This window comes from Bemisia tabaci, chromosome 6 (genome assembly GCF_918797505.1).
Source record: "Bemisia tabaci chromosome 6, PGI_BMITA_v3".
Taxonomy (NCBI): domain Eukaryota; kingdom Metazoa; phylum Arthropoda; class Insecta; order Hemiptera; family Aleyrodidae; genus Bemisia; species Bemisia tabaci.
In genome coordinates, this window is record NC_092798.1 from 21,152,916 (window position 1) to 21,179,439 (window position 26,524).

Here is a 26,524-nt window from a genome sequence, read left to right on the forward strand (position 1 = left end):
TTTTTTTGGATCTTAACCACAGAATATCCCGGATCCACCTGAAATTTCTCGAAGATTCAAATAAGTGGAAAACAGACATCTTTGCAACGTCGCAAAATGAGATACATCTACGTGGTTTTGGAATGTCTCAATAGAAATATAAGCCTAGGTATGTAAATGACTAACGGAAGTCCTCCTCCAGCGCGGGGCGGCTCCTTAGTTTAAAAATATATGAATTTAATGACGTCATCAAAGCCCCCTAAAAATAGAAATAAAATAATTTCACTTATCATGCTCACTCTTCGAGAGATCTCGCGTCAGTTGAGCTAAACAATCCCTAGCTCTATTATTGGGGGATATCGGGACTGAACACTGATCTAGGAAGGTTTGCTACGGATTCGGGTATTCATGCTTTTCTAAAAACTGAAAAACTGTGTAGGTAAATTCCACATTTTTTTCACAGAAAATTCGGAACGAAAATATTCTGCTCATTCGTAAAAACACATGTGTCTTTCGGGCAACGAATGGTACATACGTTGTTTTTAAACTGAGCCAGAAATTTTGGTGCCTGATTTCCAAAAGTAGTCTAATTCTGCCGTGCTAAGGAAGAACGCCGTATGAAGCATCAGGTGTTGCCAAATTCCCTTCGACAAATTTTGAATTTTCAGGAGAATTCGAGAATTGGTATTCCTCTTCAAATTCTTCAGAGAGTTTCATTCGTAATTTGATCTACAAAGTCTAAAAATTTCAAGGAAAATGATTCATAACTTTCCTCAAAAATACATATTTTTGAGAGGAAATTTAGCAACATTCGAAACGCTCATACGGCGTTATTACGTTGCGCGGCAGAATTAGGTTAAGTATGATCATTTGTATGTACGTCCAATTCATATGCTCAATCTGTAAAAAAGTAGAAAAATGAGGTTTTTATCTATGGGGAAAAACAAGTATCACACGGTCATCATCAAAATTTGATCTTTACGTTAAAGTTCATTTTGATCGATGCATAGGTGCATCAGCCATTATAGTCAAGATGTAGGTATGCCACGGAAGAATGAAAGAATCTATGAGATTCTTGAGTGCCAACGACAAAAGTTGTTGCTTCTCCGATGTAAAGGCGTAACTTTATTTTCACATGAGCTGTGGAAAGCAAGGCGTCGTATAGACAGCAGGGCTCACCTCTATATTTATTCAAGCCCTTACATCAAGAGAATGACGTGCAAGATGAGATATTTCATACAAATTTATAATTATTTAATTTAATGTCTGTGCAGGTCCAACGGTAAAATGAACAGTGGGCGGTACTCGGCTCGCCGTGAGGAAGAACTTATAGTTCGTAAAAGGAATGCTGAATCGTTGCACAGAGAACACTGGAATCACGTCACTAAATATTTCCAAGTTTGGGATGTTCGAGCCAGCAAATTCAGTGCTTGGACTTCACCGGAGTATTATAACTCTAGGTAATTTTTTCATTCTTTCTTGTTGCATGACCTCCTCGATTTCAAGGTTTTTTCAATTAAAATTTTTGGATAGTCTCTTTCCGAGTTCCATTTAAACCGAATCTGCAAAGAACAAGAAGAAATTTAAATTAGAGAATGAAAGAAAAGGGATTGAGATAATGCGGAATTTTAAGAAAGGAAAGCAGGAGTCTTATGTTAATTTTACTCTGTCAGATGCCTTAACTTCAATGGCTATTTATCCGTCAAGTGGGAAATCAAAGGGTGGTTAAAGTAAGTGTATAGAACAACAAAATTTACAAGATACAACTCAAACAACACTTCTAAACAAGGGAAACTCTATTCAAGCTACAAGCTTACAGTTGCAAGAAAATTTGGCAAAATTTGGGAGGGAGGATAGTGAATATTAAGAACTAAAAATAAAAACTGATGGAGTATTTATGCAAAGGTATTAATTTCTGCCTTCCTTTGAATGAAGGGTAGATATAATGTCATTGCTTGTATTTTTAAAGGTGAGATATTCACATTGAAAACGGTTTAAAGTACTTTAAACAGATCAGGGACCAACGATTATTTGCACATGGTTCATGTCTGTCAATTTGTCCAACAGTATTCTCATTTGATCTTTTTATTTTGTATTCATAGCTTTCAAGGTTACGAAAAGCGGGTGGAAAATGAGAAGAAAAAACAAAAGTTAATTGAAAGGAGAGAAAAACTAGCGGCATTCCTCCATGCTGAAGAAAAAGAATACAACGAAGAACTGAAAGTAAGCTCTTTGACTTTATCCTTTGCACCCTTCTCCCTAACCCTTGGTCTGTGGAACATATTTTCCTTCCATAGTTTTGAAAGTTCAAGAAGATATTACAATTAATCTTTAAAAATTCATAAAGTCTTAATACAGAATAATTAAATAGTTTAGAAGAACTGTCAATGGTTGTGTCCTGACCTGATGTATTGCTAAAAAGAAATCTGCAATATCCTGCAACATGGAGCGATTTGACGAACCAAAATCTGGAAACCCACCTTCAGCTCCAATTTTATTAGTGTGTTAAGTAAGAACAGATTTAGAGAAGAAAATCTTATTGTAGTCTTTTTTTTATTCTTCTACTAATTTTAGTAATTTTGCATTCATTTCAGAGGTCAAGGAGAACTAGGAGCGGTAGTGGAAGTGTTCTAAAAACAATGCCCTTGGAAGAATTAAAAAATCTCAATGTTGAAATGAAAATGAAGGAAGAGGAATCCAGGAAGAGAGAGGCCGAACTTAAGAATTATTTAGTATGGAAATCCAATCAACCTGTCCTTCGGGATGTAAGTTTGCACTAACATTTAAACATTTCAATTTCATCAGCTTTAGCTAAAATCGTATCTCGATATAACATTTCTCAAAATAACGTTTTTTCAGAAACAACGTTCATTTTTCAAGCGCCAACTAGTCTTTTCTTATCGAAGCATTTCTCGAATTTAAATTCTCAGGAAGCAACGTTCTACTTATAATTTCCCTCAGAAAACTTCTTAACAAAATACAACTGAATAATCAAATCTTTACGATACATGCATCTCAAGGTTTAAAAAATTCAGAAAAGAGCCTTAGGCTCATTGCATCAACAAATTTGCTGGCAAGCTTGTTTAGAGTTTATTATAAATAGAATATTCAAACTTCCTGCTCATGAAAACACCATAATCAACATACGCCATACCAGGCAGTGAAATCAATCTGTCTGTTAGGCAAGTAACTAGAGCACACTGTGGTTATACACACATTTCCTTCCTCTTCCTCCTTCAAGTTATCTTTAATCTTGTACAAAATAAGTTGCTGAATGGGGATATTTTTCTATTGTAAAATATCCCAAAAATAAGTCTAGTGCTCAATTCGATTTGAGTACACTTGACATTTTTTTGTGTGTAGGAAGTGCAAATTAATGTACACAAAAATCATTATTTCTATTGTGTCCTTTGTATTCTACATAAAATTTTGATTGGGAAATAAATATTGTGGTGCTTAATTTTGTACCCTGTCTATACAGTATGTATATGTCAATATATATGTTTTGTAACAGTCAATTCAGCGGGAAAAGTCAGAAATCCGTCAAAGAAATCATGTTTGTATTATTTGTTTCTAATTGTATATCTTTTCATAACAAATTGGTTGCATTTACCATCATAAATTTTTTATCACCCCACAGTTCCATCGACAGCAGCAGGAAAAATTCGTCAAACAATGTTGGGTTGATCAAATCAAAGAAAAACAAGAGGAAAAAAGACGAGAGGAAGAATTCAACAAGCAACTGGAGAAGAAGGAAGCCGAGTTGAAAATGGAGGAAGAGGAAAGAGCGAAAGAAGCTCTGAAGAAGAAGCAAGCAGAAGCCGCGGCTTTGAAGCAGCAGCTATTACATCAAATAGAGTTGCTGAAGTGAGTATCAATTTTTCTTGTCACAACTCTCTGTATTTTCAGATCTACTCTTTAATTAATTTTTTCTATTTTCATCGGGTAACTAGCCTTTTGAAACAATGCTGCTACCTTTATCAGCGCAGCATAGAAGGTTAAAGGTGTAGATATACATTTTGAATTGCCTCATCCATGGACCGGAATGGAATGATTTTTTTCCTTTTTTATGCGTTTCATTTCTGAACATCACGCACTGTATAAACTAGATCTGTGTGATTAAGGATTTTTGAATGATATTACAAATACAGAAAAATTAACTATTACAATTACGATTAATATTGGAGAAAAAAGTAAGTAATGATACAATGTTCTTCATTGTCTCTTAAAGGACCTTATTTTCTGGGAGAAAACTTTCCTTCACTTTTTTCAAAAAAGCCGTGTTCTCCCACAAACTAGGAATTTTTGTTTCGGAACCTCAGAACTTATATCTCCTTCATTTTTGAGCATTAATGGTCAAACTTCCGCCGAAATTTCCAGATTGTTTTCTTCCAGATATTTGCAAAAAGTTAACTTGTTGACTGCCATGCTAGTTGATTGGACCCGTATGGATGTATTCTGCAGGAGCTAACCTGTCGTTTTAAACGACCAGCATTAGCATGGCCGGTTTTCTATTTCTTTTAATATCACACTAAAATCTTCCCTCTAACGGTTTTCAGGGAGAAAGAAAGGAGGACAGAAGAATTGAAGGAACAAGAAAGGCGAGAGTTAGCTTTACGGAAACAGTTAGAGGATATCAATGTCCATCGGGAATTGATCGAGCTTCATAGAAAGAAAAAAGAGCACAGGTGATTTTTGAATTAATAATTTCATCCATTAATTTTCTTGCAGACTGGTACGTTTGATCCAACCGAGAGTGTTTAAGATTTGATCAAGGTGAAAGCATTTTCTGCAACATTTTTTTCTAATATTTTACTATTGTTTTGATTTAAAACTTAGAACCAATATTTTTGAACTTTAAGTGTCTCTCTCATCTCATGAGAAAAAAATTAGTGTGTCTTTTCCTTTTGTTGCAAACAGCGCAACAAGTTTTGCTGCTTTGCCTATGTAATATGAGCCCAGTGGAGATTTTTCATTAATACAGTCATGCCTGGTACTAATGCTATTGCAAAACAAGCATTTGGTGCATGAATGTCCTCAATTTAATTATCCGTTTTGTTCTGATTTTCAGCCAATTTTTAACTCGACAGTATGAAGTAAAATTGAAAAGACAAACAATGGAAGTGCAAGAAGAATTGGCTGAAGATAAGAAAATACTGGACAGAATATCAAAGGCACTACTAGAAGAACAAGAGCTGGACGCTGCTAGAAAGGAAGAAATCAAGAAAGAGATGATAAGGGTCAATTCTCTGCTGAAGGAGATGAATGAATTGGAGAAGAAGCGAGAAAAACAGCTGGATTTTATTTTTTAGTAAGTTTCTAGCATTTTTTGCGATAAATTGTAAAGATATAACAACGCCTCTCTAAAGTTTCTTTCAAACTAGTACTAGTCTTATACTTCTCAGAAATAAAATTTCAAAAATTCACATTATAACCACCTATTTATGAGCTAAGTAGTGAACTGAAAACTGTTGATGCACTGAATAAGATTTTTAAGCACTTTAGTGTCAGACTTTCTTCCTTCTCATCTTAAACAGAACTCTAAAAGTTTACCACAGTCTCGTATATCAAAGATATCATTGATATCAAAAAACAAGAAGAAAATGACTTATCCTTTACATTTTTGTAAATACGTATGTATTATTTTCTGTGCAGTGAAGAAGCAAAACGGCTGTGGGAACAGCAAGAGAAACAGTGGAAACAGGAAAAAGCAGCCAGGGAAAAGTTGATGAAAGAAGTCATAGGTACATTAGAAAAACAGGTGTGTACCTATCAAAACATTTTTAACTGAAAATAAATTCAAATACGGCTCACAAGGGGAGCTTCCCAAGTGTAACCGGAATTTCGAGTTGAAATTTCGCATGAAGATACTAGAGATGATTTTAGGGATGCCGTATTTTTTCGTTTTATCGAATGGGGTCGGGAAAGCCCTCAAAAAAAGGGCTAAAGATGCGGAAAAAACGCGTGCGCTAGCGGCACAAGGTAAACGTAGGTGATAGAGGCTCTGCATCCTTATCAGTATCGCATGGCCAAACGGTAGCGCGCTCGCCTCGCAGGCGGGAGGTCCTGGGATCGGATCCTGGTTACAGCTCGTAATTTTATTTTACTTTATGCTTGTTTATTTTTCACTTACTTTATTTTGCACCATTCGCTCCGCAAACCGACTTACGAGGTAGAACACGTAGTGACTGAAGATTTTTTACATATGCTGATAAAAACTCGAAGTTTCTCTTGGATTGAAACGTTATATATAATTGAATAAACAAAACACTCTATAACTCACCAAATTTCGTTGCCAAGCTGAATTTCCGGAGTATCAGTCGAATCTGTATCTGTATCTGACTGATACTCCGGAAATTCAGTTTGGCAACGAAATTTGGTGAGTTATAGAGTGTTTTGTTTATTCAATTATATATAACGTTTCAATCCAAGAGAAACTTCGAGTTTTTATCAGCATATGTAAAAAATCTTCAGTCACTACGTGTTCTACCTCGTAAGTCGGTTTGCGGAGCGAATGGTGCAAAATAAAGTAAGTGAAAAATAAACAAGCATAAAGTAAAATAAAATTACGAGCTGTAACCAGGATCCGATCCCAGGACCTCCCGCCTGCGAGGCGAGCGCGCTACCGTTTGGCCATGCGGTACTGATAAGGATGCAGAGCCTCTATCACCTACGTTTACCTTGTGCCGCTAGCGCACGCGTTTTTTCCGCATCTTTAGCCCTTTTTTTGAGGGCTTTCCCGACCCCATTCGATAAAACGAAAAAATACGGCATCCCTAAAATCATCTCTAGTATCTTCATGCGAAATTTCAACTCGAAATTCCGGTTACACTTGGGAAGCGCCCCTTGTCAGTGCTTTTTTCCAAAACATTATCTAAAGTTGAAAGGTTAGCACAACTGAAAGCTGAACTCCAGCCATAGCTGAGCATCCTATCTTAAAAGCAGGAGGGTTTAGACTTAAGAGGAATATTTTTGCGGCCAAAATTGAAATTAGTATTTTACTTAGGTCAGAAATCTGCTCAACTCGGATGTATTTTCAGGCCTCAATTTCAAGTTTGTTTGCAGTGAGTCTGAATTAGCACAAAGTTGCCAACAATATTTTATCGTAACAAGAGGCATTTAAATGCCTGTTGTACTATACGAGGTCTGTTCGGAAAGTATCCGACCTTGTTAATTATCTCGCCATCAACGTTTGATAAGAGGTTGGGGCTTGGGATTATCTTTGCAGGGACTCTCCTAAGTGCGGGTGCACAGCCGGATTATCATACATTGGTAATTTTCTGATTAGTGCGTAGTATTCTGCTGTGATCGTCGGATTTCGTTTTTCCTAAAAAAAAAGAAGTTAAGGAGAGTGGGGTGGGAAGAGTTTGTGAAGATCATCACAGGGGACACGTCTCGGGTCTACGGCTACGACTCTGAGAAAAAAGTGCAATTGTCAGTTTGGATCGCACCTTTGAGATCTCGCCCATTGAAAGCTCGGAAGAGTCGCATCAATGTGAAGATAATGTTGACTATCATCTTCGATCATGAAGGTGTCGTCCATCATGAATACGCTCTCCAAGGCCCAATAAGCTATGTAAAGTTTCTTGGTAGCTTTCTTTATTGATAGTAGAGCATTGGGGAGCGTATTCATGATGGACGACACTTTCATGATCGAAGAAGGCAGTCAACATTGTCTTCAAATAGCCGAAACTCTTCCGAGCTTTCTACAGGCGAGGTCTCCTAGGTGCAATCAAAATTGACGACTGCTTTTTTGTCTCAGGGTCGTAGCCGCAGACCAAAGACGCGTCCCCTATGATGATCTTCTTCACAAACTCTTCCCACCCCACTCTCCTTAACCTCTTCTTTTTTAGGAAAAACGAAATCCGACGATCACAGCAGAAAAGCACGCTCTAATCAGCAAATTACCAATGAGTGATTCAACGTGTGATAATCTGGCTGTGCACCTGCACTCAGGAGAGTCCCTGCAAAGATAATTTTAAGCCCCAACTTCTTATCAACCGTTGATTGCAAGATAATCAACAAGGTCGGATAATTTTTTGAATAAAAATTCGAACTCACCTGTATTAAATACATTTAATTTAAAACTCTGAGGTTTTAATGTTCGCGTTCAATTCAGATGTCAGAAAAAATATTTGAACTCAAATATTTTAGTTCTTCAAATTTCTGTTCTGTCCTTGTGTCAGGGAAAACTGGTACCAAAAATATATCAGCAGTTGAAGTATTGGAGGTTGGCAATTTTTTGCATGCAGTGCGCACCACGCTTTTGCTATGGAAGTAAATTTTTGGTGACTTGTCTTAGTTTTTAAGTGATAGCAATTTTTTATTGACTCTTTTTCAAGGATGCGCGTTCTTTGTTTCCAGATCAGTGACAAATTGAAACAGAATTTAGATGCTCAAAAGGAATTGATCGAGGAGCGCGAGTCGCTACTATCATCTGTAGAATCCATGAATGATGAAATTAAAAAGCATGAAACTGCTTTGGAATCATCCAGGACAAATTGGAAAAATAACTTACAAGCTCAGGTCTAAAAAAATTGTTTTTTATATTTAAGACTCCTGACTCCAAAGAAAGGACTTTAAGTCGTGTTCAATCGCTTAACCAATGAATTACTCTTTCACCCTTTTTTATCAGAGCTTTATGCATCTAATTAATTTTCCATTTCATTCGCTCATTCATTTTGTCCATTCAATTTACATATTTTCTTACTTCAAATGATCCCAGCAACTTGTCTGATTATTGTTGTTGTTTTTCTTTAAAAGAAAAATATTTTAAAATAAAATGTTTGAATTTTATTTAATTTAGCTACAATTCTTGCGTAATCTAACTTTTTAAAACTAGATTCTCTTTTTTAAGGTGCTGACTTTTTTTCCCCACAGTAAATATTTTTTTCTTTTCTTCATCAGTTAGGCAAAGACGGTTAGTAAGTTAATCATTGGAAGTTGCATTTAAAAGACTAACTCACCTCTCATAAGTTACCGATAGAATCAGCTCATTTAATCATAATTTTATACAAAAGGACATAGGGTGATGTTTGGCCATCTACGGAAGAAACGATTTTAGTTGATAAAATCTCAAATTAGAGTTATTGATGCCTCATACAGCTTAAAGCAGAACATCATAAGATGAAAACCACCTCAAAATGTTACCCCTATTGGACCCTTTAGGTGCATGGGCATGTTGATAGGATAGACATGGTTATTTCTGGAGTATATTGGAGTGCTGGGTGCAGAGAGGGGGCTGCCTTCGGTAACATTTCATCAGTTGTGATCAAAGCAAATGAATTTAATTCATTTGAAATTTTACTAATTATTCTTTATGATTTTCCAATGCTCCAGACAAAAAAAGTGCAAGTATACCCAACAAACAGGTGTCAATTTTATGCCGATTGATTTTCAAATTGAATTTCTCTCTATTATCAGACAATATATTCAAATTTTGATCATTGAATTATTGAGCTCAGTGTCTAACTATCAATGTATGTGTCTCTTTCAGATTGCAGAAAAAACAAGACTGGAGGAAGAGAGTAGGAAGAAAGAGGAAGAAGAAATTTCTCGGCTTCGGAAAGCAGAAACTGACGAAGAAAACAGATTAGCGTCAGAGTTGAGTAAAATGCGTTTCACTCCTTTTAGCTCAAGAACCAGTAGTGCAAATCGAAGAACCAGATTCATCTGGTGACAATCTGGATATGGTGTATTCAGATTCTTGTTGTTCCTCATATTACTGCGTATTCTGTTTTTCTCTTCAGGTAATTACTCTGTTTGTGGTTATGTTATTTCGAGACCATCACATGCGTATTCATCAGAGCAAAATTTTTTTGCCCTTTATAGTTCGCCAGAAATTTTTCCTAGCCTGATAAAATTCATCCACCTTTTTCATAACAGTCTGTAAAAATTTTATGGTATCAAAATTTCATTTTGCAGAAGATTTGCCGGGAACTTGCATATTATCATATAACTTTTATTTATTTTTTGAGTGTTCAAAAATTGAGGACGTATTTTAGGAAAGACCTTATTTCTAGAGGTTCATTTTCATGCTCATCCTTATGTTTGAGCAATTTTACATAGGAGTTGATGCTTCAATCACCTGTGGCAAAAATTTTCTTTAAAAAAAAGTACTCACTCTTTTGCCACAGACAGCGTAACACAAAATTGTTAGTGCAGGGAAATATATACTCAGAAAACTTCACAATAACTAATAATTATTTCTAAAAGAAATGAATTACAACATTTTTAGATAGATAGAAATCCACTGAATTTTACAGTTTACTTTACTTGAATGTGACACTTAACATAAGTGGAAAAAAGAAATTTGGAAAACGGTGTAAGCGGACGTTTCCTAAGAAGAAAAAAAAATAATAGGAATATAATATAAATTTATATAGAAATACGAGTATATAGAAAAATAAATTGAATAATAATAAAAAGGAATGCAAAAAAAAGAGGTAGATGTGATGAACATTAAGTTGCAACTGATTGTGGGTTGACAATTGAGGCTTTGGATGCAAAAAGGGCACTTCTCGGAAAATCGAGTTTTAAGATAACAGCATTTGAAAGTTTGAAGTCATTTTCTATAGGTTTACATTCAATATAACAGTGCGACGTAATTTTTATATGAAAATTGGAACTCTTGACTGTAAGAAGCTGGCAGGAAAAAAATATCCTGTGAAAGTTCGACCGGAAATGACGAACAGAAGTTGAAAAACAAATTTTCGCACTCAAAACTCGTGCTTATCTCCTAATGGCGTTAAAACATATTTCAAGGGGTATATGTGTTGGCAATGAAATAATTGTGCGTGCCATACAATGAAAAATCAATTTTACTGAAATAAAATAAAAAAATGATCACTTTTAATGATTCTGAACATAATAACATAAGGAACTTCTTTTGTTCTAATACTACAAGTCCATTCCTTGCCTCTGTGAAAAACGGTTGAACCGGGCTACTGCTCCACTCTGTTACCCTAAACAGAAAATTAAAACAAACCCAATAAAATACGTTAAGCTTAATTCCTATATTTATTAAACCAGGGTCGCCAATTTGGCTTAAAAGATTGGCATATCTGACACAAGTATGTATACGGTTTTAAAATGTAGATGTCTCAGTTGCCAATGAGTTCTGGTCTCCGCATAGAATCTTGCACAGAAAAGAGCTTTTGGGCAGAGAATGGGTAATAATGGATCTGTTTCTTGTAATCCAAGCGGGTTCGAATATGTTTTTTGCCTCCTCACCAACCATTCTGCGAAATTTCGCGTGGTTAAGCTCTTTCCAATCAGATTGTATAGGAGGCAAGCAATGAAGACATAATGAGGAGCTGCCATCTTTTCATAACGGTTTAGGTTATCTGTATCAATATCCTCAAACTCCTCACATATCTGCTTGAAGGTTTCAATGGTTATCGGGTGTACCGTTGTGAGATGGCGTAGCTCAGGGGGGGTAGAGCGTCGCAAGTGCTAGTGCAGACGCAAGGCGTTGCAAGAGCAAGTGCAGACACGCATCGCGGCTGCTGTGCAGACAATGGCGTCGCTAGAGCAATGCAGACGCAGGGCGTCGCAAGTGCAGAGCTGACACTCGTCGCAACGGCAGTGCAGACACAAACGGGATAGACGGGAAGAAGCAAAGGCCAAAGAAGAACCCGAAATCACGCTGTGATATAATGTCTATTGCTACAGCTACAAAGGGCACGCAGTTCATGTATGGTTTGACTCTGGGTTGATGGGATGAGGAGCGGCCAAGTGCCGCTCGATCGCCAGTCTCTCCAAGAATAATCCCAGGGCCCAGCTCCGAGGAGCTCCCTAGGTCTACGGCTCTGGCTACCCCCTCCACTTGACTCGGAACCAGTCAAGCCTCACCCTGCGCATGCGCAAAAGGGATGCTACCCCTCTGCCCTCTCGCTGGGGTGCTTCACCGCTGCCCAGTCCCGTGACGTATGGGTTTTTGTCAGCGCCCTCGACTTGGGTGCCAGGTCCCTGGGCCACTCCCACACCGTGACACTTAGTGATACCAGTAGGCTAGTAAGTTGAAGCTGCCACTGGTCGTTAAAGCACCCGACCAGGCTACAAAAGAGCATCTGACTCGTGTTGTAAGCGACCCGATCAGAGGTGATCAATATTAGAAGCTTCTTGAATAATTGTCGGGGATGTTCACCATCTTCTGGGATGATGAAGAAAAATCTGTTGGACATGAAATCCGGACATGCTCCGATTGATGTATCTACACTCAAGTTTCTCTCATTAATAGTTGTCTGAATCTGCACTCTGTTTTCTCGAGCTTCGAGAATAATATCCCTTGCCAGTAGATAATCCATAGTTCCTGTGGAAAGTTGTCAGTTTGTATGATCACAGGCTATCAAGGCACCTAGAGTCTCAGTCAACACTGTATCACCTTTAAGTGGTTAAACTTAATAATGTGAATAGTATCTGAGATCACATACTTATCGAAATTCAGAATTGAATTTTTGATTTTTTGGATGTATGTGTCTAATTTTACTTGGTTGATTAAAATGGTTTTTCCCAAGTCGCCGTTTTCAATGTCATTGGTAGCTTCTAGGGCTGTGCGAGCCTGATTTTATAGGTTCGAGCCGAGCTCGAGCTTTTTTAGACTTTTTCGAGCCGAGCTCGAGCTTTTTTCGAGCTTGTGAATAGGATCGAGCCCGAGTCGAGCTCGAGCTTTTTCCGAGCTTTTTAAAAATTTAATGATGCATTTCTTCCCGGTTTTATTACGTACATTGTCTCTCTTCATTTTCCTTTAAACTTGTCTATTTTATATGATCATCAATTTTTATAATTCGATTTTTTCAAAGATAAGATAAAAATTGATATTTACTGGGGAAATAAATACAATGGCTTCAGAAACAAAGAGAAAATTTATTCATCAGAAAATATTGACAAACAAAACAGAGCATATCGAAAAATCAAGAAGAATTTAATAAAATTGCTGAGAAAGGTACAATCTAAAGTTTACCATAGTTCTGATGGATAAAGATTAGCATGGGCGCAGTGAGGGGGCTCAAGCACTGTCGCCGAATGGAAACAGTGTTCCCTGCAGTTGAGCAAACCCTCTCAGATGACACACTTGTAGCGAGAATACACAAGAAGTTCTTTGCTACAGATGCCAGTGAAGGAAACTTTCCGCTATTGCACCTCCACCATTCCATCGGATCAGATTCTTTATCTTTACTTCTAGTTACTTTCTCATTCAAGTATGCTTCTATTTCCTTTATTATCTCTTCATTGGGATTCTCAGTAATAACATCTGAAATACAAGGAGGGGGGAAAAAAAATTAAAGAGTGCATTTTGAACAAATTTTCAGTATTTCAACTTTCATACCTCAGCTAAATAATGGGTCATACTGTACGACAAGAACTCTGTGCTCACTTGCATAAAAAAATTAATTTTGAAAATGCAGAGATCTCTGTTTAGCTTAAGATTAACTGTAAAAGGGTGAGAATTAATTTTAAGAATTCTTATTTCAGCACTACAGTTAGAAACTCGACTAGGATAACTAGAACTTATTTGAAGAAAATTCCAAAAGTTTCTCTCAATTATGAATTATTTTGCAATTGAGGACCTTGAAGGACAAAGCGCATGAGTGCAGTTTTTGGAAAAATTGAGATATTAACGATTTCAACTACAACTGGTTGTACCAATGTATTCCATGTAAAATTCAATTCTAAAATCAAATTTTAAAGCATCGAAAAGTGAATTTGCACTTTCTGCCATAAGGCTCCATGTGGGTAATTTTGAAACTTTAAACACATAATTCTTGAAATAGTAAAAAATGCACCTATGCGCCTTGTCCTCCAAGCCCCTCAATTAATGTTTAAACAGATCAAAAGAAACTCTTGATGTTTGGTAAATTCACTAAGATATAAAAATTAAAAATTCCTTACTTACCTGCTAAATTTTGATCCATTACTTCATTAATGGAAGACCATAATCTGCTCTTGCTCTTGCTAATTGATTCTGTTGGATTTTCCATCTGTGTATCATCCTCTATTGTAGAATCTTGTATTGCTACCCTCTTGGCCAGAGCTAGTTTCTTAACTTTGTCAATGATCAAATTCTTCATATGTACCTCCATCAGGGCTGTCTTGAAAAATGGGTTGAAAAACATAGCGGTATTATTTAAAAGGTCAGAGTTGTAGTCTGGAAATCTTACTTTCATCGCTCTTAAAAGACCTCTAGCAAAAGTCGTACCATTTCTTCTCTCTTCTATGAATGTTTCTAGACCATGGATTAATCCTTTCACAACTGGGATTACCATTGACAAAGTAGGTAACGTTTCTGAGGACATTTGTGTTGTCGCTTCATCAAACGGGCGTAGGAGATCAGTCAGGCCCTCTAGAGTATGCCATTCCTGTCCAAGGAGACCATCTTCGTTGGCCTCAGTCAGCTCCAGCATAATAGGCTCCTTCTGCTCAACCAATCTTTCTATCATCAAAAACTCACTATTCCATCTAGTTTCGACATTTTGAATCATGTTATGCTGGGGTTTATTGAGGGCTATTTGATTGATCCTTAGTCTCCCATTTGCCAAGGCACTATGGTTATATCTTCCAACGATTTTCTGGCATTTAGAGAAAAGGGGTAGTAAAGTAGGAAAATTCTTCTTGGCATCAGCGATTGCCAACTGTAGAGTATGATCAAAACAATATATACGAATGAATGATTCCTCATCAAATGCAGCAACCATATTTGGAGCATTATCTGAAACAAGATACTTTTCCCTGGGTATGTTAAGACCCCATTCTTTTAGAACTTCATCAATCACATTACTGATATTGTCCGCAGTGTGATTACCAGGGAAATGGCGAGTGTCCAGGTTAACAGTCTTTAACTGAAAATCATCTGTCACAAAGTGAGCAGTTACGGTAATATAAGAATGCTTAGCTCGACTTGTCCAAATGTCTGTCGTAAAGCATATGTCTCGTTCATTCACAGCTTGCAACATCTTCTTAACTTGACCTTTCAAATTATCGTAAATTCTCGGTATAATTGTTCTTGACAGAGTTGTTCTGCTTGGAAGTTGGTAGTTGTACAATGTGGTGACAAAATCTTTGAAACCTTCATCTTCAACGATCGAAAATGGTTGATAATCACGTGCTATCATGAGACCCAATTTCTCATCTAACGTTTTCTTCTGCTCAGGTGTCACTGTCACTTTCTTGTTTAAATAATTTGAAACTGAAGGAGTATTCTTTGGCTGACTTGGTTTTCTTTTCTTTTCTTCGGCAATAAGTTCCGCATAGGAAAACGGGTGTTTAGACTCCAAGTGCCGGCGTAGAGTGGTTGTCACTCCCGTTGGAATGTTAAACAATTTCGCACACTTTTGTTCCTTACACCGACCAGATACAGTTTTATTATTCTGTTCATCCCGAATCTTTTCATAATATTTCCAAATTAAACTAGCCATTACCGCACCTGAAACTACCGCACCATTACCGCAGTTAAAAAACCGAAAACTTCGCGGCGGCTTATTTGACGTGATCGCGTGATCCGAAAACTCGCGGCGCGGTGACATCAAAGAGAAAAGTGGAGAAATTGATACCAGTGTTGTTCCGTAGACAGTCGTGCACATTTTACACCAATGACACTAAGAATTACACGCGAATTTTTGGTATGGAACTTGGCAACACGCCGGACAGGTTTACCAACGGCTCTTCGTGATAGTTCCTTCCGTATTTTCTTCCGTAGTACAGACTTCAAGCTCTTTTCATTGAAAAAGCTTTTGAAGTGTTTATTTTTCATTAATAAATATTCAATTTCATAGTTATCACGAAGACTGTACCTTTAATTTTGACAGTTCGTCTCGGCTTAGCCGAAAATACTAGTGCAATCTTCATCCGCACGTGTCAACACTGCTAGATTTAGAAACATGTGGTAGGAGTGGGGGTGGGGAGAATTGTCCAGCCGTGTTGTAAACAAACAAATAACATAACCTCCAATTCTTCCGTTCATATTGTTCAAAGCTTAATTGCGGTGGCGGAGATCACGACTCCCGAAAATCTTGAATGGTCGGGAAATTTTCTGAGAAATAATATGTATTTCGAAAACTCTACTTCAGTATTCCCTCCAACAATTTTTTTGTTGGACATTTCTCAAACTCGATACCTTCGAGCCGAGCTCGAGCTCGAGCCGAGTCGAGCTGAATCTAACCTTCGAGCCGAGCTCGAGCTTGGCGCCGGGCTCGAGCTCGAGCTCGAATATCGAGTGCTCGCACAGCCCTAGTAATAATGGATCTGTTTCTTGTAATCCAAGCGGGTTCGAATATGTTTTTTGCCTCCTCACCATCCATTCTGCGAAATTTCGCGTGGTTAAGCTCTTTCCAATCAGATTGTATAGGAGGCAAGCAATGAAGACATAATGAGGAGCTGCCATCTTTTCATAACGGTTTAGGTTATCTGTATCAATATCCTCAAACTCCTCATATATCTGCTTGAAGGTTTCAATGGTTATCGGGTGTACCGTGACACTTAGTGATACCAGTAGGCTAGTAAGTTGAAGCTGCCACTGGTCGTTAAAGCACCCGACCAGGCTACAAAAGAGCATCTGACTTGTGTTGTAAGCGACCCGATCAGAGGTGATCAATATTAGAAGCTTCTTGAATAATTGTCGGGGATGTTCACCATCTTCTGGGATGATGAAGAAAAATCTGTTGGACATGAAATTCGGACATGCTCCGATTGATGTATCTACACTCAAGTTTCTCTCATTAATAGTTGTCTGAATCTGCGCTCTGTTTTCTCGAGCTTCGAGAATAATATCCCTTGCCAGTAGATAATCCATAGTTCCTGTGGAAAGTTGTCAGTTTGTATGATCACAGGCTATCAAGGCACCTAGAGTCTCAGTCAACACTGTATCACCTTTTAGTGGTTAAACTTAATAATGTGAATAGTATCTGAGATCACATACTTATCGAAATTCAGAATTGAATTTTTGATTTTTTGGATGTATGTGTCTAATTTTACTTGGTTGATTAAAATGGTTTTTCCCAAGTCGCCGTGTTCAATTTCATTGGTAGCTTCGTTCCACAGGATTATGTCAATCTGCTGGAATTGGATCAAAATGAGCTGGAAAGCTCAAGATCTGTCTCGAGAGTGATTCTATTATTGAAATTATTGAGCGAATGGCGGCAACAACATTCTCCGTACTGTTGGCAGGCTTACCCTGGAGCGCCGTTCCAGCCTTGGGCGCTTTGGAGACCCCTGTGCTGTGGATCGCTGGGGAGCGACCTCTCGTTGCGGCCGAGACAACGGCTGCCTAGGAGCCATAGCTTCGGCTCTGGGATTGTACTTGCCCGGTTTGACTGGCCTGGTAGGCTTTTGGAGGCAAGGCGCTGACTTGTTTGAGGATGAGCTGGAGAGCTCAAGATCTGTCTTGAGAGTGATTGTAATCTCGTCAGCCATGGTTCTGGAAAAAAAGAGACGCTCAACAAAAACAGTATAAAATTTACAAAGAAATTAAACCCATAAAAAACTTAACTAAAAGAAAGATCAGGAATAATACAGTCATAATTTGGACAATGTGGCGAGATCATATACTCAGCATACTCTGCATCACCAATTCTGCAAAATAATATCAAATCATTTTGGCAATCGGAATAAATTGACTAATAGGTAACATTGATAAGTAAACTAACACAAGCAAAGCAAATTGGACGGTTTATCTGTTTACACTGTTATCTACTTTTGTGGGGATATTTATTTATTTATGTACAGTTCCTACGGGACAATACAGGCCCATTTGCTAAACATTACAACGATACAATGAAACAACAAGATGGCAATAAGGTTTTAAAAAAAAGAGACAGAAAAAACAATGGTTCAATAATAAAGTAGGTAACAAGATCATAAAATTTGATAAAATGATTATAAAATTTGATAAAATGATTTTGAAATTTGATAAAATGAGATATAATTTCAAATAACTAATTAATTAGGATCAGTAAGGAATGTCCTCCTTGAGGCAGTTTTAAAAACAACTCTTCACAACTCACAACTCTTATATTCACAAGTCTTCCTTGAACTTCATATTGTCCATGATTAAAAACCTCACGTATTTGCATAAAGGAAAGTCTTGGACACAGAAACCGCTCCTCACATGAAGTGAGTTTTCTAATCACATGAGGAACACTTGGGAATTCTAAAGCTGCATACGAAAGTGAAAGTGCTGGGACTTTCATTTTCTTAACAGAGTCATAACAAGAGGAACATAGACTAACAGAATCTCCACATGCTGGTGATACCAAACAAGTTTTTTTGATAAACTATTTTAATTTTATTATTAATTATTAATTTTATCATTAACTTTAAAAGATTTAAGTGATTTTTGGAACCATAAACGAGAGCAGCAATTGCCAGCGCAAGAAGGACCCTCTTTAATAGCTTGTTTATAAGAGCACCATAACTTTTCACTGAATCGCTGGAATTTCACGTTTTTCTTCCTACGATTGAATGGTTTTAGCTCCTGTAAAACCTTAGCACAATTATGATGCAATCTCACAATTCTTAAGGAACGACAACGACTGTTGTGCAGTTTCCTTTTTTATCGTTGGCTAGCGGCCGTTTTTGTGCTGCAATTAGCCGTGCCTGGTGAATTTTTCTGTTTTCAGGGACAGATAACTGCTGCCTTTGAGCTGAAGTTAGTCTGTCACGATGAATTTGTCTATTGGAAGGGTGAGACAGACTACTTTTCTGAGCTGCGATTAATCTTTGACGATGAATTTGTAGATTAATAGGATCAGCCAACTTACGGTTTTGAGCTGCAGTTAATCTTTGACAATAAATTTGTCGATTAATAGCATCAGTCAACCTACGGCCCTGAGCTGCGATTAATCTTTGCCTATAAATTTGTCGATGAATAGGATCAGCCAACTTACGGTCTTGAGCTGCAATTAATCTTTGACAATGAATTTGTCGACCAATAGAATCAGCCAACCTACAGTCCTGAGCTGTGATTTATCTTTTGCGTTGAATTTGTCGATTAATAGGATCAGCCAACGTACGGTTCTCAGCTGGGGTTGATCTTTTGCGATGAATTTTCTGATCATTAGGATCAGACAGCCTACGTTTCTGAGCTCTAATTAGTCTTTCCCTATGAATAATTCTGTTTTGAAGGATGGATAACATATCTTTTTTGGCAGCACATAACATAGTTAGCTACAATATTTTCTTTTCTGGAATGGCCAGTCGTTTATTCTTGTGTTGATAACACACCTTATATGAAGGCATTTTTTATGAGGATCCATCATATTGCGTGTTTGCACAACTTTGGCCCCGAAATTATGCTTCCTTCGATTTTCAGAGTCCGCAAGGCTCTGAGTCTGACAGTTTAAATTACGCCTTGTGTGAATAGCTTTCTTTTTAGGGTTTGATAGCCTGCATTTTTGTGAAATGCTACTCGCTAGATTATGTTTGTGGTCAGGATTACTTAATTTAATGTTGGTTGCCTTTTCACCTGTTCAATTTTAGCCTCACGGTGCGATTCGTACCAGTTTCTGTCGATTTCTTCATGTTCGTTCTGCTTTTTCCTCTGGGTTCTTTTTGTGCGGGTTTGTTGTTTCTTTTCTGCAACTTTCATCGCATGAGATTTCCTCTTTATACGCGGCATGATATCCTTTGAGCTGGTAACTACTTCCTTCTTTTTCTCTAAAAAAAGAAGAAATGATCAACAATCACTATCATTTTTTAAAGAAACACCAGTTCAGTCATGAGCACTTTTTTAATCATCTGCATTAAGGAACATTAGTATTTTCATTTGAAAAGAGCTCGGTATAAATCACAGAACATATAGACAGTGGATACAAACTTGCACTTGGCGCCTTTTCTTAAAATAGTTGTCCGGGATGAGCAAGATTACCGATCAGGAGAGCGACCGCACTCCACACAGAGGAATGCTAATAACAATAATTACTCCCCAGGGGTCTAGGTTCGAGCTCTTCTCATTGACTATGTAGAAAAATCTAGCTCAGATCCGAAATTCATACTTAAAATTGGCAAGCATTGAAATTTTAAGATTGTCAACCTCGCAAAGCTATCGGAACTGTATCGGCTCAATGTAATCACTGTTCCCTTCTGCTATTGCTAGGTTCGTTTTGTGCTGCAATTCGAAAATGATTAAGTTAGAGGACAACTTACATTCCACCCGGTGAGTAGCAGTACTTCCCATAGGATTATTACAAGGCGAGGACCGTGTGCGAAGTTTGTCTCTCAGGGCTGATGAGAGATCCAGCTTCTCTCCCGGGTCCAACTCCACGGTTATAACAGGAATGGTGATTGTCCATGTTTCCTCTAGTTTCATGGGACATTCGATCGATTCCACAGTGGAGGGTTCGTCTTGAAACAACTTCCGGCAGAGGCCGCCTGCGACAACGATCGCATCAATTTTTGTTACTCCTGACTTCAACCTCTGGGTCTTGCACACCTTCGAAAGCAAGGACGCTCGCCAATAGTATGTCCACCTGGTTACACCAGACGCTTCCATGCTTTTTACGATGCGCCACAACAAATTATCGATTGGTTGCGTAATAACGAATTTTCGAAAGAAATCACCGTCGCAATAGGCACAGGCCAAGGTTTGAGCCACTGAATCAAAGGTGCATGTTCTACTTGATTGGTATTTTTCACGACCTCTCTGTAACTGAGGAGAAGTTACCCCCAGGTGCGAACTGGACAAATTCCGGTTCTTTTGCATGTTCACTTAGTCTCTTACACCCAACGCACAGTGCTGGCTGGCCGTAACCTTCTTCGGAGCCTTCTAGCGGAGCCCCACAGGTGTCAGAGAAAATAATATGAACGAACTTCCCGCATTTGATGCATTTATGTCTGCCTGTAGGGAAATTTCCATTGGCGCATGCTGGGCACGACGTGTTGGCCTCTACTTGTCCTGTCCGATCATTTCTTTCGCCTTCATGATTTCTTGCCTCATTATCAAATGTGGACCTCTCCTTGGTTTTGTCCTCCAGATTACAAATTTCATGCACGTCATTACCGCCGGGTGTTTCGTCATGTACTGCATCTTCACTTAGTCTCTTTCATCCAACGCACAGTGCTGGCTGGCCGTAACCTTCTTCGGAGCCGTCTAATGGAGCCCCACAGGTGGCAGGGAAAATAATATGAACGAACTTCCCGCATTTGATGCACTGTCCACCTGAAGGGAAATTACCACTGGCGCATGCTGGGCACGATGTGTTGGCCTCCACTTGCTCTGTCCTATCATTTCTTCCGCCTCCATGATTTCTTGTCTCATTATCAAATGTGGACATCTCTTCGGTTTCGCCCTCCAGATTACAACTTTCATGGCTGTCATTACCGCGAAGTACTTCATCAAGTATCCTGTCCTCCTCCTCGTCGGTGTTTAGTTCTTCTGCTGCATTTTCATCCAAAAGTCTGTTTTTGGGCTTGTTACTTATCGTCTTTAAATCTGCATCAATGCACAGAGAATGATACATCAAGAATACGTCGGCTGAAATAGGCAAGTTTCGCACATGCTTGAGTAATCATGTTTCAATGTCTCCGAATAAACTTTCTACCGCTGCACTGCTTGCTCTTTCTGTCCCATACTTAAATATGGGCTTCAGAACGTTGGAGCATAGAGGAAAAGTTTCCAGGAGTCTTATGATGCATTGGGGTAACTCCGGCAAATACATATTATTATCGTCATTTCCACTCTCCTTTTCAACAGCATCCTTCGCTGACTGAAGGATGCTCTCACCCCATTTCATTGCAGGAAAAATTGACAGTAAAAATTTGAAATTATTTTCAATCAAATCTCAATCTTTGGCAAATTTCCTGTGATTTAACTAACTGTGTAATTAACTTCAAATACAGAAAGGAATGAGTGTCAAAAAATTGTATATATAGTGCAGAGTCAAATCTACTGTAAGTATCCATCTTATCTCTACCTATCTTTCTCAGTCTCATGGACTATGTCATTATATTTTTCTGTGAATGTAAGATTGAATAACACATGTGTTGGTCTCGCAATATCAATTTGTTTTTTTTATTATTTTCTTAGTGAATGATTATGTTCTCCCATTATTTAAAATTTACTTACGTATACATAATTCGAAAACTAATGCATCTACTTAATTTTTCTTACTTTAAAAATCCACTTCGGCTCATATCTCTAAGATCCTCTTTCCTGTGCCTTTCATACGTTTTTTTACAGAAACAATCCTTTTTTGGGTCTAGTCTCTTCATAGATATTATATCTTATTTATTATATTTTATCATAAATTATGTGATTTGTAAACTGTATCTCCCGATTTTTACCTAGCACAATAATATAGGCACTAATTTTATTACCACTCTATTTAAATGTGACGGTTGAGTCGAGTGTAATTTGTTACTATTTTGTAAAAAGGCGAAATGATCTATTTTTCCTTTTAATTTAGTTTGAAGTTGTTCTAGATTTAACTGTAAGTAAACTAGGAGTCTCTGCTTCTTGTAACTTTAAAAACCCCCAAACAATTCAGCTGTTTTGGGGATTCCTAATTGATTTATTTCTATGTACTTTAATTGGTTTTTTGAAGTGAGCAAGCTCAAACTTGTGTTCATTTTACACCTGGAAGGTTTTGTCAACAAGCTTTTTTTCCTAGGCCATCAATGGCATCTATGGAGCTATTTTTTCAACAATGTTGCTCCCTTATTAATTGTTGTTTATAGATAATAACATTCCGCACTGTTTAATTCAGTTTCTTCAGCCTCGCAACGTAGGTACATCGTTAAATATTGATAATTTTTAAGTTACCAAGATTTAAAATTAAGTATAAAGAGGTGAATTATTTTCATTGATGGCCGAAAAATTTTGGTTATCAATGAGTGTATCTTTCCTCAGCATACTAACTTATCAACAGCGAAACTGAAAAAAATGCGTATCTCTGTTGTGGTGTTTCAAATTCCTTGAATAGAGTTGAAAAATCACTGAGGTTTTAACAAAATTAAGTATGTTCAGTAGTTTTCAATGCAGAAAATAATGTATGACAGGAAGTCTGAAATGCAACCGATTTACGCATTTTGTAGTTTCACCATCGTTATGGTAAACGACTTCAATGTATTGATGGAACCTGATGGCATAGCTCACCACTGCTCCTCTGATCATGTTGGCAAATATTGCTGATGAAATTCGGATTTTCTCGGCATAATGCTAGAATTTGACTGTTTTCCTCTTTTGAATTTTACAACATTTCAACTTGATACTTTGAATATAAATTTTTCTGAATTAGAATATCTTTTTTGTAAACTGCGTTGTTTTATCTTTCAGTATGAGTTTTTAGTAATGAAGCAAATTATGTACCAGGTTTCTAATGTACAATTCAACAAGTGTATAATATGTTTACTGTACCATTTTGACCTTTTCTACTAGTAAGTTTTCTATGTTCTTCTTTTATAAATTCATCAATAAAAAAAGACAGTGATACTGAGCAAACAATCTCGGAAGTTATTTTTTTGCCAGAATATGAATGACATATCGGGGCTTAAAATCACAAATGGAATGGCTCACGACTGTGAACTGAAAAAGTATTGACCCATCGGTAGTTTCAAAATCTCTGTTATAAATTTATTTTTGTAGAGAAAAAAAAAAGGAACGCCATTGTTAAAAATATTTAAAGGATATTCTGTATAGGATAATGACAAATCAGTAAACATACGAAGAAGTACCTAATATTCAGCAGTTCTCCCTTAAAATATTAAATCTGCAATGTTGTAAATTTTTTTTATCTTGCACCATCAATATCAATTAGATTTATCTTGTGAGTTGGTTGGTAATCTCGTTGTGAAAGCTGCCTATTGTTCATTAATCCAGAAAAGATTGGCATGCTCATAGGCATATCTAAACTATTTTAGTATCGACAATGAAGCTCCCACTCAAGTCTCGATGGGATTGAATCGTGCAGATAGAAGCCAATCTCAGGTAGACTCATATAGAATAAAATAAGTTTACAAAGACAGCAACAGGAATCTCACCTCTCAGTTCTTGAGGGATTGAATGTTGGATTCTGTTCTCTGTTTCAACTCTTTGCTTACTTCGGCTGAAACCACACAGAGGTAACATAAACTCAGCAGAACTTTCTTTCAAACGTGCAGAACTATTCCTCTTGGTTTGTGATGTTGCAGATCTTCATTCATTTCCCTTCTTTAAATGATAACTGATCACCATGACCACACAAAATTCACGTTGATTTTTCTTTTCTCACTCAGCAATATTTTCTGAACATTTCGTACACAAATGCTACGCAAAGTCATCTGAAAAAATTAACAAAAGGAAACTTCTGAGGCACATGCCATTATTCAATTTTCATTTGATATAATAGTGATACCGATGGTGATACTAGGAAAACATGCATTATGATTTGCAACATTGTGAACTTCTTTCCACATTCTGTCTCTATAAATTGGCACCAACTTCTTTCAACGCTCACAATTTTGCATGATTAATCTCTACCCAGTGTATCGAAATACTTATTCTTCCTATATTTCATGCAAAAATATTTCTCAGTCTTACTTTCATAAAAAATAAAAGTAAGTATGAACTGAAATGTCAACACATTGCAGTTGAGATATATTTTCCTTTTTCAAGATTTGCCACTCCTACTTATATAAGGTGCATTACAACAAATCCATAAGAGATGTGACTTAAATCATTTGCAAAAATTTTAAACATGGAAATTAGTGTTCACCTTTTTCGAAAGTCACTGTCATTTACAATAACTAATTACTGGATCTCGCAGGAAGTATGAAAAGTGATGATTTTTTACTTGAAAAGTTTCCTTTGTATCGGACATTACATTAATAGTAGTCTCGAGGGAAACAGCTATACTAACTAACATTCTTAAAAAAAATCGAGTCACATAATCACTTTATCAAAATGCTCAGGTGCAATGCTCAATGTGTGCCGCAGATTTTTGTAGAAATATTTTATGTCAAAACAAAATGCAAAATTTCTACATTTCGAAAAATCCGAAATTTAGTCTCAAGTACGTATTTTATGAACGGACTCTTTTTTCAATGTCCCTCCACAGAATACCCAGTGCCCCTGCCTACATGTAATTTGACATCGACCAAAATTATTTAAGACACGTAATTAGACTAGTGCAAAAGCACTACAATACAAAAGAATTTCCAAGTACATACATTTTTTATTAACTTGAAACCTTGTTAGGTCCCATGAAAATTCTTTGCGGTTGAAACGACATGCATCCTAAGTAGCATAGAGCAATGAAAATATTGAAATGCATAATGAAATTGCGATCTAATGCAATGAAAATGCAATTTTTTTACATTTGAGTTGCAATATTTTTACATCGTTGTTCAAATGCCGATTTTTATCAGTCAATGAGATGAGCTTCATGGAGGCGATTGCACGACCAAAATCTCACGATTGTAGAGGCGATTGCAATGCAAAGACAAATTGCAACTTATTCAGGGCCGGATTTAGGAGGTGGCCACATGGGCCGCGGCCCATGGCGGCAAATCTAAGGGGCGGCAAAAATTTGCAATTTTTTAAAGTGTAGGTATAAAAAAATTGGATTTATAAAAACAAAATTACAAACGAGAAAAGGCTTCATTTCCTGAGAGTATTGTAATTTCTAATTATGTCGTCTCATAGTGATACAAGAGACAGCACCCTCAATAAGTCGAGTTACGAGAGACACCAAACACGCAATTTGGCCTAGAACGGCGCGACTTAGAGAGAAATGATAACGAGGACTTGAGATGAAAAGGAGAAACCCTCGGCGCGGCGATCGGCATGTAACACATATTAGCGCCTACAAGACTGCACGAATACTTCACGCATTGCATCAAACACAGTGCGCGCGGTTTTTGTGGTCAGCGTGAAACGGATAGCGCCTACAAGAATGCATGAATACTTCACGCATTGCGCCAAACGTGCGGTCAGCGTGAAACGCATAGCGCCTACAAGAATGCGTGAATACTTCACGCATTGCGTCCAACACGGTGCTGTCTGCGCGGCGCGGCGGCGGAAGTTAAAATCATTGAACCACATTATGTTTGCTCTTTCATAATTTTTTCGTCAATTTCTTATGAATGGAAGGCCTTGTCCACACAGAGATAGATTCACGGAGCTTAACTTTCGCGCAAAGTTTCGTGAACTTTTGCTAGTAGTGTTGACAGGGCTTTCCCAAAAAATGTGTTCAACACGAGTAAATGCGTCTTATGCACCCCGCCCCCGCTGGCACGTTCATTTGATGGTTTTTATCAAGTTTTAAAACGAATGAGAAGGGGGCGGCAAAATACAGGCGGCCCATGGGCGGCAAGTAGGTGAATCCGGCCCTGAACTTATTTCAATTTCATTGCAAGAAATTTCGATAAAGGATGCCCCTTCAAGTAGTAAATAGGCAACATACCTAACACTCCGATACTGGAGCAATAATTTTTCTTAGTAATTTATTGCAATTCATTGCACTCTGTACTACTTATTGTGCAGCTCATGCTGAAACTTCTTCAAGAATAAAGCGAATGATAAAAAGCTGGGATATTTGGACTTTTAAGGAACTTTAGTGTCGAGAAACATTTTTAA

At 37.5% G+C, this 26,524-nt stretch overlaps 2 protein-coding genes across 3 annotated transcripts in view; one reads left to right on the top strand and one right to left on the bottom strand.

The window, feature by feature from the left end:
• The window catches only part of LOC109040781 (trichoplein keratin filament-binding protein), a 39,668-nt gene extending 28,416 nt beyond the window's left edge, over positions 1-11,252 (top strand). For both annotated transcript variants that reach the window (XM_019056853.2, XM_019056845.2), the window contains 9 exons: positions 1,254-1,439; positions 2,082-2,202; positions 2,574-2,744; positions 3,620-3,846; positions 4,539-4,667; positions 5,051-5,290; positions 5,635-5,740; positions 8,344-8,505; positions 9,476-11,252. In XM_019056853.2, coding sequence (XP_018912398.1) covers positions 1,267-1,439; positions 2,082-2,202; positions 2,574-2,744; positions 3,620-3,846; positions 4,539-4,667; positions 5,051-5,290; positions 5,635-5,740; positions 8,344-8,505; positions 9,476-9,658 — 1,512 coding nt within the window. In that variant the 5' untranslated portion in view covers positions 1,254-1,266 and the 3' untranslated portion in view covers positions 9,659-11,252. The remainder of the gene's footprint in view (positions 1-1,253; positions 1,440-2,081; positions 2,203-2,573; positions 2,745-3,619; positions 3,847-4,538; positions 4,668-5,050; positions 5,291-5,634; positions 5,741-8,343; positions 8,506-9,475) is intronic.
• A 1,574-nt stretch (positions 11,253-12,826) lies between these two features.
• LOC140224759 (zinc finger BED domain-containing protein 4-like) lies at positions 12,827-22,198 on the bottom strand. The gene is made up of 3 exons (XM_072301284.1): positions 16,139-22,198; positions 13,877-16,093; positions 12,827-13,234 (listed from the first exon to the last, which is right to left on the bottom strand). The coding sequence occupies exons 2-3, from the start codon at positions 15,558-15,560 to the stop codon at positions 12,933-12,935; spliced, it is 1,986 nt and encodes a 661-aa protein (XP_072157385.1). The 5' UTR covers positions 15,561-16,093; positions 16,139-22,198; the 3' UTR covers positions 12,827-12,932.
• Positions 22,199-26,524: the final 4,326 nt, after the last annotated feature.

Excerpts from the sequence above, each read along its gene's own strand:
- LOC140224759 (XM_072301284.1), bottom strand. The coding sequence starts at position 15,560 with ATGTGCACGACTGTCTACGGAACAACACTGGTATCAATTTCTCCACTT. Across the intron at positions 13,235-13,876 it reads AATGGATCAAAATTTAGCAG|ATGTTATTACTGAGAATCCC; the intron begins GTAAGTAAGGAA and ends CTTGTATTTCAG.